This window comes from Papilio polytes, unplaced genomic scaffold (assembly GCF_000836215.1).
Source record: "Papilio polytes unplaced genomic scaffold, Ppol_1.0 DF823824.1, whole genome shotgun sequence".
NCBI lineage: Eukaryota > Metazoa > Arthropoda > Insecta > Lepidoptera > Papilionidae > Papilio > Papilio polytes.
Genome location: NW_013525380.1, coordinates 331298 through 348913, shown reverse-complemented (window position 1 = coordinate 348913; position 17616 = coordinate 331298). Strand labels below are relative to the sequence as shown.

At 35.4% G+C, this 17616-nt stretch overlaps 2 protein-coding genes and 1 non-coding gene across 3 annotated transcripts; 2 read left to right on the top strand and 1 right to left on the bottom strand.

Moving 5' to 3' along the window:
* Positions 1-411: 411 nt before the first annotated feature.
* Positions 412-11817, bottom strand: LOC106103305. Its single transcript, XM_013283037.1, has 11 exons — positions 11655-11817; positions 10676-10768; positions 9051-9215; positions 7884-8024; positions 6762-6872; positions 5939-6031; positions 4815-4971; positions 4105-4256; positions 3282-3407; positions 2216-2306; positions 412-1301 (listed from the first exon to the last, which is right to left on the bottom strand). The coding sequence occupies exons 1-11, from the start codon at positions 11697-11699 to the stop codon at positions 1129-1131; spliced, it is 1347 nt and encodes a 448-aa protein (XP_013138491.1). The 5' UTR covers positions 11700-11817; the 3' UTR covers positions 412-1128.
* Positions 11818-12025: 208 nt separating this feature from the next.
* On the top strand, positions 12026-12097 carry Trnae-cuc. The gene has a single exon. It is a non-coding gene; the product is annotated as a tRNA-Glu (tRNA).
* An 86-nt stretch (positions 12098-12183) lies between these two features.
* Positions 12184-15941, top strand: LOC106103293. The gene is made up of 6 exons (XM_013283023.1): positions 12184-12321; positions 12456-12532; positions 12776-12839; positions 13806-13941; positions 14736-14855; positions 15809-15941. Exons 1-6 carry the CDS (start codon positions 12246-12248, stop codon positions 15939-15941), a joined length of 606 nt encoding a protein of 201 aa, XP_013138477.1. The 5' UTR covers positions 12184-12245.
* Positions 15942-17616: the final 1675 nt, after the last annotated feature.

The following is a 17616-nucleotide window of genomic DNA, read 5'->3' as shown; positions in this document are numbered from 1 at the left end:
GCGCTATGCACTATGCGCTATGTGCATAACGCGATACGCGATTTTCGCGACAAATCCTGAATTTTAGTTCTTTTCAAAATTTCCTGGTTTCAACATTATAGACTAACTTACGTCCACGACTCCGTACGCGTCGAATGGAAAATAGCAAAAGTAGCCTGTGTCCTACACTATGTTCCACATCCATGACAAATTTAATCGAGATCCGTTCAGTTTACGCTACAAACTAACATCCATCTAAACTTTCGCCTTTATAATAGATTAGATAAAAAAAAATCTATCCCAGCATTAAAAACCTACATTTTTAAATTCAAATTTACTTATTAACAATACAGCTGTGATCAAAAGACTGGTTTACGAAATAAAACAACTCATTCTAGTGGAAAAAAAATATTTATTACCATAATTTAACAAATAAAACATGTCAACTATGACACTTCTCATACTTAAAATCTTATAATTATTGCAAAACTTAACTATACTAATGCGAACAAAATATTTACTTAAGCTATACATTTCGACCTTTTTAACATATGACAAGTTCGTAATAAGCTTATAATTAACTAGCGATCCGCCCTGGCTTCACACGGGTCTAACGCTGATACAATTACACGTTAGTTATGTGAAAAATGTTTCAAGTGTCAACTATGCCTCTTGTATATTATTTTTTAAACCCGAGAAAAAGGTTAAATACTAGAAGAAAATATAAAAATATTGAAAAGGCAGTATTTGGTGGTAAAGTGTGTGGATTAGGTGTGTATTGTAATGTGTTTTAAGTGTGAGTTAGGCAGCCTTCAGTAATTGGTGGTAAAGTGTGTTAGGCAGCCTTCAATTATTGGTGGTAAAGTGTGTTAGGCAGCCTTCAGTAATTGGTGGTAAAGTGAGTTAGGCAGCCTTCAATTATTGGTGGTAAAGTGTGTTAGGCAGCCTTCAGTAATTGGTGGTAAAGTATGTTAGGCAGCCTTCAGTAATTGGTGGTAAAGTGTGATAGGCAGCCTTCAATTATTGGTGGTAAAGTGTGTTAGGCAGCCTTCAGTAATTGGTGGTAAAGTGTGTTAGGCAGCCTTCAGTTATTGGTGGTAAAGTGTGTGTGTATTATGTGTGTATTAAGTGTGTATTGTGAGTATTGTGCTAGGCGGCCCTGAGCGCAGTGTCGATGTGTGTGAGCGCGGCGGCGGCGCGGCGCAGCAGCTGCGCCTGCTGGCGGCCGCTGTCGCGCAGCGCCAGCAGGCTCTGGTCGAGAGTCGCCAGTCGCGCTCCGACACGGTTACGCTCTTTTACCAATAACTGCTTCGCTTTTGTACCTATATTATCAATTACTTAATACAGTAGAACCTCGATAAGTTAAAGTCCAAGGGAAACAGAAAATATTTGAGTTATAGAGGTTTTAAATTATCAAGTTATAATTAAATATATTGTAGAAGTTTTGGGTTCCGATGGGAAGAGAACATATTATTTTTTGAAGTTATACAGGTTTGAGTTATCGAGGTTCTACTGTTTTTTTTTTATAACATAAGTTGGCAAACTCGCAAGCGACCTGAATCCACCGAAATGTAAAGCGACCGCTGCACATAGACATCCGCAATTGCAGCGCTGCCTACCCTTCATTGACGGAGACGTACATAAAGAGGACATTTCCCCTTCATATGCTTCTCCACCGTCAAATCCAGTTTTCCTTCTCATCCTTTCCTCTTAAGAAAAGGGTGAAAAGGGAAAGGGACTAAAATTAGGCCTCCGGCACCACACTCAACAGACTGCACGCGGAATTGCTTCCACTTCACACCTGTCTTCTGTGTGATCGTGGTATTGCTGAGAGCCCTACAGTGTGAAGATGTTATAGCGGGCTATACCACTGTAGAACCGTTGCATTGAACTTTTTTCTGTAGAACACACTCAACAATACCACGACCACACAGACAGGCGTGAAGTGGAAGCAATTCCGTGTTTCGTCTGATGAGTGTGGTGCCGGAGGCCTAATTTAAGTCCCTTTCTCTTTACCACTATTTTCTTATAAGGAGAGGATGGGAAGGGGAAATGACCACTTTATGTGCGTCTCCGTCAATGAAGGGTAGGCAGCGCTGCAATTGCGGATGTTTATGTGCAATCGCTTCGCCATTTTGGCGGATTCAGGTAGCTTGCGAGTTTGCCACCTTATATTATAAAAAAACACCGCGAATTTGCCTAGTTTTGTTTCAGTTTAATATTAAAATAATATTACCTAATAAGGGAAGATAATCGCCGGCTCGTTCCGCTCTTATATCCAACGTGAACCATTCATCCAAGTCCTCAGACTCCGAGGATAAAATCTCCTGATAATAAAAGAAAAAAAAAAAACATTTTTTTTAGCTATCTGCTTTAGCTTTAGCTTTAGCTTTAGCTTTTATAGCTATCTGTACTAATATTATAAAGAGGAAAAATTTGTTATTTTTGTATTGAAATAACTCAAAAACTACTTCGGTAGATTTTAAAAACTCCTTCACCGTTAGATAGCTACTTTATTAGTCAGTAATAGGCTATGTTTATTTTTTTTAATTTCACGCGGGCGAAGTCGCGAGCAACTACTAGTTTTACATAATTGAAGGCCTGAAATTTAACGTTTAACTAACCATGGTTAGTCATTATTATACTAAAAAGATTAAAAGCCTGTCCCAACACTGGCTGATAGAGACTCAGATAGCTTAAAAATGACTGTCAGATAATGTAACAAAATCTGATATTTCTATCACATATTTTAAACGGTCGTTATCAGACAATTTACAATTTGGTAGATAAGCCCTTAGATTTCAAATCTAACACTTCCACTCCAATTTGTATTACAATTTTGTCGTCTGTCAGATTGTAAGGAGTTTACGAAACAAAATTAAGACTTTTTAAAATATCAATGTAATACCTAAGTGAAGATAGACTTAGGGCCTGTTCTACCAAATTGTAAAATATCTAATAAGAATAGAACGTGTAAAATATGTGATGGAAATATCTGATTTTGTTCCCTTATCTGACAGTCATTTTGAAGCTATCTTAGCCTCTATCAGCCACTGGTGGGACAGGCACTTAGGCGAGAAAATTGAGGGTTAACAAATCTTATTAATATTACAAATGCGAAAGTTTAGATGGATGTTTGTTAGAGTTTGTAGCCTAAATTACTAAACGGATTTCAATAAAATTTGGTATAGATGTAGAGGATAGTCTGGAAGAACACATAAGCTATTCCACGCGGACGGAGTTGCGGGCTAAACCTAGTATATGAATAAACGTAGCAGTAGATAATTAAATATTACACTCACATCGTATAAGCTCTCATCAGAAACGCTATCACCATCAGAAGGAACCTCCTCATCCATCCTCTCCGGCCTCATAATCCTCTGCCGTATCTTCTGCCTGGAACCTTCCTCGTCATCCGTCTCCAACTCCTGGTCACAAAAATATGGAGTTCTTAAAACATTTCTACCCACAACAGAAACAAAGGATTTTCGTATATTCTTAAGCTAGCTGTTGCTTGCGACTTCGCTCGCATTAAATTAAAAAAATATATGTTACTAATAACGTCGCTTTTTTATTGTGATTATTTTTAAAAGGCCCAGTAGTTTGTGAGTTATTTCATTACATATAAAAATACAAATCTTTATAGTAATAATACAAAAAGGAACGATTTGTATTTTTGTATTGAAATAACTCAAAAACTACTGGGCCAATTTAAAAAAATCTTTCGCCGTTAGAAAAGTAATTTACTCTTGAGTACATAGACTATGTTTTTTATTACTTTCTTATTTCACGCGGACGAAGTCGTGAGCAACAGCTGGTTATTTATAATATTAGTACAGACTAGCTTTTGCTCGCGACTTCGTCGACGTAAAATTATACAACCTATGTTACTGAATGATAAAGTAGCTTTCTAATGGTAAAAGAATAGTTGCAATTGGCCCAGTAGTTTTTGAGTTATTTGTTGAAATAACTCAAAAACTACTGGGTCATATTTTGTATATATATCTATTGACAAATACATACAAAAATACACATCTTTCCTCTTTATAATATTAGTAGACACCAGCAAATAGTAATTCAATGAGATATATTAAAAAATCATAAAAATAAATATACTCTACATACCCCAACTTCATCCAGATCAAACTCCTCTTCATCCAGAAACTCCTCCTCGTTGATGATCTCCTCCGACTCTTTCACTCTCTGTCTCGGCTCTTCTTTACTCACCTGCTTTAATATCACTTGTCGATGCGACGTCGGCGGCAACGGACGTTTGTCTAATTTGTTCAAGGATATTACATGTTTTTAGAATATAAGCAGAAATAAGAAATCAAATTATGATCAAAAAGATCAGTGAAATTATAAATAAATCATTTAATTCTATACATTTATCAAATGACAAAATTCAAATGCATAAATGTTGGCAGCTTGTACTTTATGGTCCCTTTCCCGCATGGAGTTTTTTTTCCAATTTTTGTAACTCTTAGTTTAATAGCGTGAAAATAAGTGTGCTGGAAATGTAGGGCTTATTATAAAAGAGAGAATTATTCAAAAATATACTGTTATTGCTGACATCTTACATAACAAAGTTCGTTAACTGTACAATTTTAGTTAAATTTTTAAATTCGTCGTTATATTAAAAAGTCTTTCTAACAGTGAAAGCATCTAAAAATCGTCCCAGTAGTTTTTGAGTTATTTCAATACATACAAAGATCCAAAAATCCAAATCTTCTTTATAATATTAGTATAGATACACCCCCTAGGTCCTTAAAAAATGTGTAAGGGTAACGAAAAGCATAGTCACCCATAAAAAATGTGTACTTTGTAATACTTACTGGTATTACCATGTAGACTGACGACACGTTTGGTGACAGTTTGTAGCGCGTTAATACCACCGATGGTGGTGCTTTTTGCCGCCACGGGGCGGGGGCTCGGCGCCGCCGCGCGCCGCGTCACAAACATACTCTTCATTGTCGCCACTTCGTCTGACAACTACACAACATATAACTTTATGAACTACTAGTTTATGCCCGAAACTCCCTTCGTGTAAAATTAAAAATAATATAAAATATATGTTATGTTACTCTGTGATGACATAGCTTTTTTATGGTGAAAGAATTTTTGAAATTGTCCCAGTAGTTTTTGAGTTATTTCATTACAATCAAACAAAGATTTCCTTTTTACAATATTAGTATAGATTATTACCTATCTATACTAATACGAGTATTATAAAGAGGAAAGATTTATTGAAATAACTAAAAAACTACTGGGACAATTTTAATTCTTGAACCATTAAAAAGCTATGTTATCACTGAGTAACATAATCCATGTTTTTCTGAGATTTCTAGAGCTAACAACATATAATAATAAATTAAAGACTAGATATTACTCGCGACTTCGCCAGCGTGAAATTAAAAAATAACAAAACACATGTAAAATAAAAAAAATGCCTATGTTACACACACTCAAATTACCTTTCTAATGATGAAAAAATTGTTAAATTTGACCCAGTAGTTTTTGAGTTATTTCAATACATACAAAAATACATAAATATAAATCTCTCCTCTTTATGATATTAATACAGACTAGCTGCTCCCATGCGGCTATGTCCACATTAATATTATGAAAAAGTTTATTTTATTGTTTATATTAGCGAAATGTTTAATTGCAAATATCCAAATTCAAATACACAAGTGACAACAAAGGCCTTTGATATTGGGTAACAATTACCATTACCATGACAACCAAGCTTTTATGTTGTCAGCTTGTAATTATTGTCCCCATTCCCCATATTTTTCTTTCTCTCGTCTATTGTAGGCGTTTTGTGTCAATATAATATACTCCATGACACTCTGGAGAAGACGAATCAAATGACAGTTCATTTATCAAAATCAGTTAAGTATTTTAGACTGTAAGCTGTAACATACGAAAAGCATTACACTTATTAAAAAATACTAACCTCATCTTTGTCACTCATATCTTCCGGTTCCGCTTTAGTCGCGTAGTTTTTCAAATATTTCTTCGCTACCTTCACTCTTGACACCTTCGTACTCTAAAGTTTAAAAAAAATATTACATCAATATCTTAATTTCTCCACCACTTGCGCTACTTTCAAACTTACTTCAAATGTACATATATATATGCAATTTTTTATTGTTTTAGTAGATTTTTTTGTTAATTTTCGAAATATGAATGGCGGGATTCGAACCCACGACTAACAAAATCGGTACGCGACACCATTAACCAATGGCTGGTAAAGACATCTATACTATTATAATAAAGCGTAAACACACACTTCTTTGTTGCCTAAGATGTCAGCAATTACAGCATATTTTTGAATAATTCTTTTTATAATAAAAAGCCCTACACTTATGTCACGCTTTAGGCTATATATTTTCACGCCATTAAACTTAGGGTGTAAATATTTTGGATAGAAACCCTAATGTGGGAAAGAGACCATAAGTTGTTGCCAACATCAAGAAAGAAGGAAGCTAAAGTTTGTAATGTTATGTCATTTTGGTATTTGTTATTGATAATTTGACGAATGTAAACAATAAAATAAAGTTTTCATAATTTCATGAAGCCGCACGGGAACAGCTAGTACTAATATAAATGCGAAAGTTTAGATGGATGTTTGTTAGAGTTTGTAACCTAAACTGAACGGATCTCGTTGAAATTTGACATAGACGTAGAGGATAGTCTGAAAGAACACATAGGCTACTTACTTTTTTTAATTTCACGGGGACAGAGTCGCGGGCGCAAGCTAGTTTCCTAAAACTTACCCCAAATATAAAATCATCATCTTCATCGGATGATACTTCTTTTATTTCCTTCTTAATTAATTTTAAATTAGGTTTCTTCTTACGTTTTGCTTCATCTTCACCAAGCATTCTCTGTTATTACAGAAAATGACAGATTATTTTTTTATAATACAAAGTGGCAAACGAGCAAGCCACTTGAATCCGCCAAAACGGCGACCGCTGCCCAGGCTACAATTGCAGCGTTGCCTACCCTTAATTGACGGAGGAGACGCACATAAAGAGGATATTTCCTCTTCCTATGCGTCTCCTCCACCGTCAAATCCACTTTCCCTTCCCATCCTTTTTTTTATAGGAAAAGGATGGTAAGAGAAAGGGACTTTTATTAAGCCTCCGGCACCACACAATTGCTCCCACTTCACGCCTGTTTTCTGTGTGGTCATTTATATTGGTGGGGGCGAGTCAAAAAATTCTTGCAAAGATGTTAAAGCGGGTTCTACCACTGTTATACACATAATATATCTGTTGCTTGCGTCTTTACGTTGAATTTAAAAAAGTAATAAACATCGCCTATGTTACTCAGTGATAAGCTATGAGATGGTGAAAGAATTTTTGAAATTGTCCCAGTAGTTTTTGAGTTATTTCAAGACATACAAAAATACAAATCTTTTCTTTTTTTATAATATTAGTATAGATATAAATAAAACGTAAACGCACTATTTAGGACCTGTCCCACCAAATTGTAAATTATATAGCTATCCAACAAGTGAAATATATAACGGAAATATCGGATTTTGTTCCCTTATCTGACAGTGACGTCACTTAAACTGCCCCTATATCAGTTAGTGGTGGGACAGGCCCTTAGTTACGTTGGATGTCAGCAATCACATACACTTAACTTTAGGCTATATATTTTTACTCTATTAATCTTAGGAAGTAAATAATTTGGAAAAAAATCATGTGGGAAAGGGACAAATACTACAAGCTGACAACATTAAGGAAGCAAGTTTGCTGGTAACGGTATTTGTTGTCTGTGCATTTGAATTTTGACAATAAAATAAAGTTTTTATAATTTCATGCGAATGAAGCCACAGGGGAATAACTAGTTTATAATATTAGTATAGAAATATGGATTTTCATACATACCAATAATTCATCAGTATCATGGCCATCATCGTCTGAATGTTTAGAGTCTATCTCACTCTCTTTACCTTCTGTCTCCTTCTTTATTGGTTTATCTGACTTCCTTATCAAGAATGCTCCCAATTCTTCTGGAAAGTCTTTGTCCTGGAATGAAAAATCAAACATGATTTTTTTTTTTTTTTTAGTTCTTTCTTTGTAGTAATAAATCTATATCTATACTACTATAATAAAGCGTAAACACACACTACTTTGTGATGGATGTCAGCAATCACAGCATATTTTTGAATAATTCTTTCTTTAATAAAAAGCTCTACACTTGCGACTCGCTTTAGGCTACATATTTTCACGCTATTAAACAAAATGAAAATAACCTTCATGTGGAAAAGGGACAATAAACTACAAGGTGCCAACATTAAGAAAGCAAGGTTATTATGGTGACGATAATTTTGATATTTGCAATTGAGAATTTGACAAATGTAAACAATAAAATCATGCTATTATAATTTAATGTGGATGAAGCCGCACCGGAACAGCTAGAGCATTCTACAAGCTTTCCCCTGCGACTCCGTCTGCGCGGAATTAAAAAATAAAAGTAAGTATCTGTTTCAGACTACCCTGTATATCTATGAAAAACATCGAGATACATTTAGCAGTTTAGACTACAAACTCTAACAAACATCCAACTTTCTATTCTTTTTCATCATAAAGTCATAGATGTAAAAAAATCTGTAAGATGCAGCCTATTTACTTTAGTTCTTTTTTAAATCTTTCAGAGATACGAATAAAGCGACTTTTTTTTATATCAACAAACAAGCGGCCACCTGAATCTGCCAACATGGCCAAGCGACCGCTGCCGAGACATTCGCAATTGCAGCGTTGCCTACCCTTAATCGACGGAGGAGACGCACATAAAGAGGACATTTCCCTCATGCGTCTCCTCCACCTTCAAATCCATGTTCCTTTCTCATCCTATTCATATAAAAAAAGGTGAAAAAAAGGGTCTAAAGTTGGGCCTCCTACACTACACTCATCAGACTGCACGCGGAATTGCTTCCACTTGACGCGTGTTTTCTGTGTGGTCGTGGTATTGTGTGGAGGCCTACAGTGTGAAGATGTTAAAGCGGACTCCATTGTTAAAGGGTTAAAAGTAAGAGGATTATATGTCCTTACATTTGAATTCTCCAGATTATTCAATGTTTGTTCTATATTCTCCTGTTCATGTCCATCCTGTGCGTTGGAGTCCCCTGTATCATGGTAAACCGAGTTCTCTGCACATTCCTGTGCGCTTGTCATTGTATCCTCTTGACTCATTATTGCATAATCACTCTGTTCACCCTGGAATCATATCATAGTAATATTATTAACTAGCTTTCACCCCCAACTCCGTTTGTGTGGAATTAAAAAAACCAACGCTAAGTAGCTTATATGTTCTTCCAGACTATCTATGTCTATACCAAATTTCATCGAAATCCGTTCAGCCGTTTAGGCTACAAACTCTAACAAACATCCATCCATCTAAACTTTCGCATTTATAACATTAGTATGATGAGAAAGTTTAGATGGATGTATGGATGTTAGTTTGTAGTCTAAACAGCTGATTGGTTCATCTATACTATTATTATCAAGCGCAAACACAATTCTTTGTTGCCTAAGATGTCAGCAACTACAGCATATTTTTGAATAAACCTATTGTTAATAAAAAGCCATACACTTACGTCATGCTTTAGGCTATATATTTTCACGCCATTAACCTTAGGGGCTAAATACTTTAGATAAAAACCCTAATGTGGGAAAGAGACCATAAGTTGTTGCTAACATCAAGAAAGCAAGATTGTCAAGGTTTGTCATGTCATGTCATTTTGACATTTGCTATTAATAATTTGACAAATGTAAACAATAAAATAAAGCTTACATAATTACATGCGGATGAAGCCGCACGGGAAGAGCTAGTTATAAATATTTCAATCTTTATTTTTAGTTCATTATTGTTATTTATTCTTTGAATTTATATTATTTAATATTAATGCGTCCCATGGGAACCGTAACTATTTCCGGGATAAAAAGTAACCTATGTGTTCTTCCAGACTATCCTCTACATCTGTACCAAATTCCATCAAAATCTGTTCAGCAGTTTAGGCTACAAACTCTAACAAACATCCATCCATCTAAACTTTCGCATTTATAATATTAGTATGATTTAATTACTATGTGTCATGTGTATTGTTGTTCCTAATTTTGTTGTAATACAGTAGAAACTCGATAAGTTAAAGTCCGCGGGAAACACAAAATATTTTAAGTTATACAGGTTTTAAGTTATCAAGGGTCTATGTTGTAGAGGTTTTGGGCTCTGATGGGATGAGAACATATTATTTTTTGAAGTTATAGAGGTTTTTAAGTTACCGAGGGAGTTGAGGTTCTACTTTATTAAGGATTATTTTTTTTTTTATATTTTCAATTCTATTTCTACTTCATCATATCACCAGTTCACTATACACTACAGGCTCGGATCCTATCCTAAGTAAGGGGTGACTAGGACATAGTCAACCACAGTGCACTGTGGGTTGGTTGACTTCATACATATCTTTGAATTTCTCTGCCAATACCTGCAGTCATCACGATGTTTTCACCGTAAGAACGTCGGGTATTTTCATATGTGCATTATTTAATGCACATATGAAAATTCAAAAAATCTAAAATCACATTGGTACGGCGGGATTCGAACCCAAGACCTGTAGATTACAAGTCAAGTGCTTAAACCCATTAGCCACCGATACCGCTGTTCTATTTCTACTTACAGTTTGATAATAATCATCTTCACTGAGTACATCTTCACTGAGCCACTCCTCCTGACCTTCTTCCATTGCCTCTTCTTGCTCCTGCTTTTGAGACTGTAACATGATAAATACAAGCATGAATTTAAAACAACTCTGTTATATATGATAAGTCTGCACTAAAGCCCTAATTTATGTCCCTTCTCTTATAAAAGGATTCAAGTGGCCGCTCTTACCTTAGTTTATAAATTACTAGCTTTCGCCCGCGACTCCATCTGCGCGGAATAAAAAAAAACAAAAGCAGGTAGCCTATGTGTTCTTCCAAACTATCTTCTACATCTATGTCAAATTTCATTGATATCCCTTCAGCTGTTTAGGCTACAAACTCTAACATCCATCCATCTAAACTTTCACATTTATAATATTAGTAAGTAAGATTTCAATATTATAAATTATTTAAGAATCTCTTTATAATACTCATATAGATAATACAAAAAAGGACTGTTTGAGGTCAGCTGAATAAATATATACATTTATAGAACTTAAGACACTTATATGATATATTAGCTTTCACCCATGAATTGGTCCACATGGAATTAAAAAAAAACAAAAGTGGATAGCCTATGTGTTCTTCCAGACCATCCTCCACACAAATTTCATTTAAATGTGTTCAGCCGTTTAGGCTACAAATTCTAACAAACATCCATCTAAACTTTCGCATTTATAATATTAGTAAGATTAGTAAGAAGTATATCAAAGGAAGTCTACTAGTAGCCCTAGTCGTAGAGATATTATGGAGTATGGTACGAGGAAGGAAGAATTGCATCATCAAGATGAGAATTAGTCCTTTGGTTTTAAAAATATGCAATATCCATCATTAACATTCATTCATGTTAATACGTGTGTCTTTCCACGCGTATGTTTTTTTACACTATTCTAGCTACCGGCTTATTTTATTCGACTCAAAAGAGGTTGATTACTATATCTTAATAAATGACCTTACCTGCAATTTAAACATTTTGGCCGATGGCTCTTCGTTATCAGACATATTGATTGTTTTTAAAAGAAAACAATCCGAAGATTCTTTGAGGCAAGAATAAAACTTTCAGAGATAAATCATAACCTCTACAACAAAGCAAACAAACGATCGATATAGAATACGTCAGTGAGACAGTTCCTAAATGTTGCCATAAAATAATTAAATCCGCCCAAATCAATGGTAGGTTTAGTTTTCAATCTACTTCATGTCATTTTATTATAATGTAAAATTAAGATTAGTATTTTATTACCTAATCGTTACTTATATTCTATTTTATTAATATCTAAAATTGATAATTTTTTAATTCTACTATTAGTTTTGTAGTGTTCCCAACATCCGATATGGTCTAGTGGCTAGGATACCTGGCTCTCACCCAGGAGGCTCGGGTTCGATTCCCGGTATCGGAAGTCTATTTTTTGGCAAAACAACCGGTAATTTTTCCCGCGTTCCTACAAGATAATCCATGACAAATTCAAAATTGTTATTGCGTTGCTAAGCAACGAATGTTTAGTCAATACATAATCTGATAAAAAATTAAATATATTTGTTAAAACAATGAGCGGAGATACAATATACGAAGCAAGGAGAAAATGCAATGTTTCAAAAATGCGTGCACATGATTACTTGTTTGGTAAGATTTGCAGATTGTGGCGCCCCCGTCGGTCCAGCTTTCTGGGTGGTTGCCGCCCTTGCCTCTTTTTGTTTAAACATGAAATATCTCCCGCCGACCTTGGTTATTAGTACGAAAAATTTTATATCATCCAGATACGTCCTTCGTGGTGTCCGGGGCCCGGGATTACGCCAGAACAGCATTCAAAGCCGCCATGAGTTCTGCACAAGTGGTGAGTTTGGGAAAACTTTACAATAGCTAATCATACCGATTACATTTACATTCTTTGATTTCTTTTTGTGTAGGTAGTATATTGTTTTGAAGAAAAAAAACAAATTTGTTTTGTATCTTCCCATATTAATAATCGAAAATGGTCTAAGTCACATTACCTTTTTAGGTTCGTTTTTTATTTTATAAAATGTATTCCAAAAGTAACCTAAACAATTATTTGAATTGTGACTGTCAAATTTTTCAGACCGTTCATCCAGTCTACAGCACTATGTTCTCTGAATTAAGGGAGTTTCCAAGAGTGGAAGTTGGTAAGTTTTTTGTTATCTGACTTCAAAACACTCGGAAGGTAAATAGTGTGTTTTTAAGTGAGTATGTACAGTCGGGTAAACTGTTGGTGTTCCAACTACGCTACAATCATTTTGAACATTTTGAAACGAGACTCGGAACAAAGATCAATACAAAGTAGCTTATAAATGTAAAAAAGTGGGTTAGTGATACACTACTACGTTATTTTGATTAAAATCTCTTTGCACCACTCACTGCTATGTAATTGGTTATTTGTAACAGACGGAGTTTGTCTCGTTGCAATAAAGATGACAATTTTTCCTAAAGTAGAATAACAACGGGTATTTCCGCGACATTTTTTTTTGATTTCCGGGATATTTTTATTATTAATTTTCCAATTGTTTACTCACTGCTAATTAGTTTGTTATAAGAGGTGGTGTTCATCTTGTTAAAAAAATATGTTTGAAAGTGGAACACCGCGGATTTGCACGATTGTACAATTTCATTGTCTACTGGAGTCTATTTTGACAATTGAAGTGTATTTATGTTTGTATTCTATCGCTGAGTGTTACAGAGATGTAGTTAGGAGTGTTATTTATATTACAAGGTGGCAAACGAGCAAGCCACCTAAATTCGTCGAAATGGCGAAGCGACATGCATAGACATACGCAATAGTGTTGGGTTGCCTCCCCTTAATATACGGAATAGGTACATAAACAGGATCCTTTCTGTGTGTCTCCTCCGCCGTCAATTCCACTTTTACTTCCCACACTTTCCTTATAAGCAAAGTGTGGAAAGGAAAAGGGACTAAAGTTAGGTCTCCGGCACCACACTCATCAGACGAAACGCAAATTTACTCCCACTTTACGCCTGTCTGTGTGGTCGTGGTATTACACCGGGCGAGTCCTACAGTGCGAAGATGTTAAAGCGGGCTCTACCACTGTTGAAATTATTTTTAAATTAATTTATTCAGTTTGATTTTATTACAGTATACCATCCTAATTGTCGTCTTCCTAGCCATGTGGATTGCTCATACGATGCTTACCAAGAGCGACAGAAGGAGGCTCGATCTATTCCTCTCCCAGATCCCAATTCTGGGAAGTATTATTTCACATTTTGTGCTTTGTGAGTATTCTATACTCTTATTATTTACTAGCTTTCGTCCGCGACTTCTCCGCGTGGAATAACATAAGTAAGTAGCCTGTGTTTTTACTATGCTCTGCATCTATGCCAAATTTTATCGAGTTCCGTTTAGGCTACAAACTCTAACAAACATCCATCAAAATTTTTGCATTTTTAATATTGGTATAAAGTATGATTATTTATTTATTACGAGCTGTTCCCCGTCACTTCGTCCGCGTGATGTTAGAAAACATACTAACTATATAAATTACAAAAAGCTACGTACCCCTCGGGAACCGGACATTTCTGGGGGATGAAGCTTATCCCATGTGTACTCCAGACTTTGTTTTATATCTGTGCCAAATTTCAATAAGATATGTTGTACCGTTGCAGAATGATCGAGTAAACATTAAAAAACTAAATTAATGAATCCCACGAGAACCGTAACAATCCCGGGATAAAAAGTAGCCTATGTGTTCTTCCAGACTACGCTCTAAACCTGTGTCAAATTTCATGGAGATCGGTTCACTCGTTTATGCTACAAACGCTAACAAACATCCATCCATCCATCCATCTAAACTTTCGCGTTTATAATATTAGTAAGAAGTAAGATTTTACACAAAACACAATTTACAAATATAGACATATTCCAACCGTTTTGTAAATAATTTAAATATCGATTTAGGATAAGGAGATGATGATGATGATGATGATGATTGATTTTAGATTTGAATTTAATGCTGATGTGTTTTTAAGCTATTATTAGGCTTTCAGTGACTGTTTATTTTCTTTTTTAGACCCAAGAAGATGGCGTTGCAAATAAAAAGTGTCACACCAGAGTTTAAATCGCCAAGGTCTTATTGTGCGTCAAAGTATGCAGGTCGACCCAAAAACAAGGGTACTCAAAGTTTGTACAGGTAAGATTAAAACCGTTGTAGAATATAGAAATTAAAAGGAAAAATGTATCCTATGTTACTAAGTAATAACGTAGCTTTTCAATGGTGAAAGAATTTTTGAAATTGACCCAGTAGTTTTTGAGTTATTTCAATACATACAAAAATACAAATAAATCCTTTTATTTTTATAACTAGTACAAGTATAGATTGGAGTGTCTGTAATATAAAAAGGAAAATTCCATATTGCGTTGCTGATAACGAAAATCCATTTAACAAAACGCATTTTTGTCCTTCTGTCCGTAAGCCGCGTTTGTTCCGGGTATTTTCTAAAACGTCTGGGCCGATTTTTACGGGACTTTGACTGGAAGGTAGCTTGTAGGGCACGCGGGAATTATAGAAAACCATTTTTAATTCCGCGCTAACGTTTTTGCGGGCGATTGTTCGTTTGTACTAATATTATAAAGAAGAAAGATTTGTATTTTTGTATATATTGAAATGAACTCTAAAACTACTGGAATTTCAAAAACTCTTTCACCATTAAAAAGCTGTTATAAGTAACTTAGGCTATAATTTTATTTTCACACGGGCAAAGTCGCGAGCAACAGGTTAGTGTTGTTAGTTAGTTAGTTAGTTAGTTAGTTAAAAGTCGTCAAATGGAAACAATTCCGTGCTTCGTCTGATGAGTGTGGTGCCGGAGGCCTCTAATTTAAGTCCCTTTCTCTTCACAACACTTTTCTTGTAAAGAGAGGATGAAAAGAGGAAGTGGATTTGACAGTGGAGGAGATGCATAGGAAGGGGAAAATATCCTTTTTATGTGCGTCTCCTCCTCCGTTGAATAAGGGTAGGCAACGCATCCGCAATTGCGGATGTCTATGGGCAGCGGTTGCTTCGCCACTTTGGCGATTTCAGGTGGCCGCTTGCTCGTTTGCCACCTTATGTTTTATAAAAAAAGGTTAACAAATAAATATTTTCAGAGAATCATCAGCACAGACGATCCCCTGGCAGGCGGAGGCGCGCCCCGCTGAGGACTGCGAAGAGACTCCTGAAGTATTGTTCCTAGATAAACTACAATGGGGTAAGAATTATAGTAAAGCGCCAATAGCCTAATGGTTTGTGGTACGGAGCACTGATCTTGCGGTCGGGTGTTCGAATCCCGCCATTAGACTATTGTGAACCATATCCTAGCATAAGCCTACAGCTTAGTTGGAATGGTTAAAGGAAATATAGTAGATTAACAAAAATCTAATAATGTTTTTAATTAAAAAAGGGTACTTTTTAAAGCCAGTTGTTGCTCGTGTCTTCTTCCGCGCGGAATAAAAATTGTAATAAATGCTTATGTAGTTATTTATTGGTAAAGCAATTTTCGAAAACGACCCAGTAGTTTTTGAGTTACCTCAATACATACAAAAATGCAAATCTTCTTTATATATTAGTGTGAAGTCTTTCGACTAACATCAGGTAATATTGGGTGATTTATGACATTTTCTTGTAGGCGTGGTACTTAGGTATTTCAACAAAATAGTTGTCTTGATTATTAGTGTAGTCGTAATCCTCAATATCACAATTCATATTTCCACTAAATAATTATAGATCATAACGATATGTTTCGATTAAGATATTGAATTGACGTCCACCGAACACATGGTCGCGCGCGCATTCCATCGCGACTCAAATGGAACTGACTCGATTAACAAAATGGCCGCCCTACCAGTGCTCGGTGTTCGCCATGAAATAGATTATTTGTTTACTATCAATGAAGTAATTGTTAAGGTCCAGGACATCCGTATCGTCAGGGCGACTTGCCGGCTGATTTCCACACAACTGAAATTATCAATAAGTAAGTTGAATCAATCTTAAATCAATAATTTCGATTAATGGCCATTTTAATGTAACTAGTTTTAACAAGTTAAACTATACTAATAATAAAACGTAAACACACACTTCTTTGTCGCCTAACATGTCAGCAATTACAGCATATTTTTGAACAAATCTTTTTTCAATAAAAAGCCCTACACTAACGTCACGCTTTAGGCTACATATTTTCACTCCATTAAACTTAGGGGATAAAGTTTTGGATAAAAATCCTAATGTGGGAAAGAGACTATAAGTTGCTGCCAACATCAAGGAAGCAAGATTTCCATGTTTTGTCATGTCATGTCATTTTGACATTTGCAATTGACAATTTGACACATGCAAACAATAAAATAATTTATGCTGATAAATTCGCAAGGGAACAGCTATATTTTAATAAATTTAATAGCGTCCCCCAAAACTACCCCATTTAGGCGCGCCGGGCACTCGGCCCTAAGTCAAGGTCCACTAGGTCTAGGATGGGATCCTCCTGAAACTGTTCAAGGTCATCGGCTGTCTTCCATATTTTTGTTACTGATATTTTACTTAAATTTGGATTTCAGGATGCGTCATGCGAGGAAATGGATGGAATTAGTTGACAAGGGTCAGTTCCCCGAATGGATGAAGAAACGAGATGACATCATAAAAGATGTTGAGACAAAAGATTGGATATTTAGAGAAGCGGTAAGAATCCTCAGTTTCTATAACTGAAATATTAAATACTAGCCTTTGCTTGTGACTTCGTTCGCGTGAAATTAAAATAAAATGTTAAAAATGTAGCCTATATTACTCGTGGATTATACAGCTTTGTAACTGCGGAAGAATTTTTAAACACGGTCCAGTCGTTTTTGAGCCTATTCATTACAATCAAACAAAGCTCTTTATAATATTAGTTTGACATAGATTTCTAGAATCTCCAAAGGGGACTCAC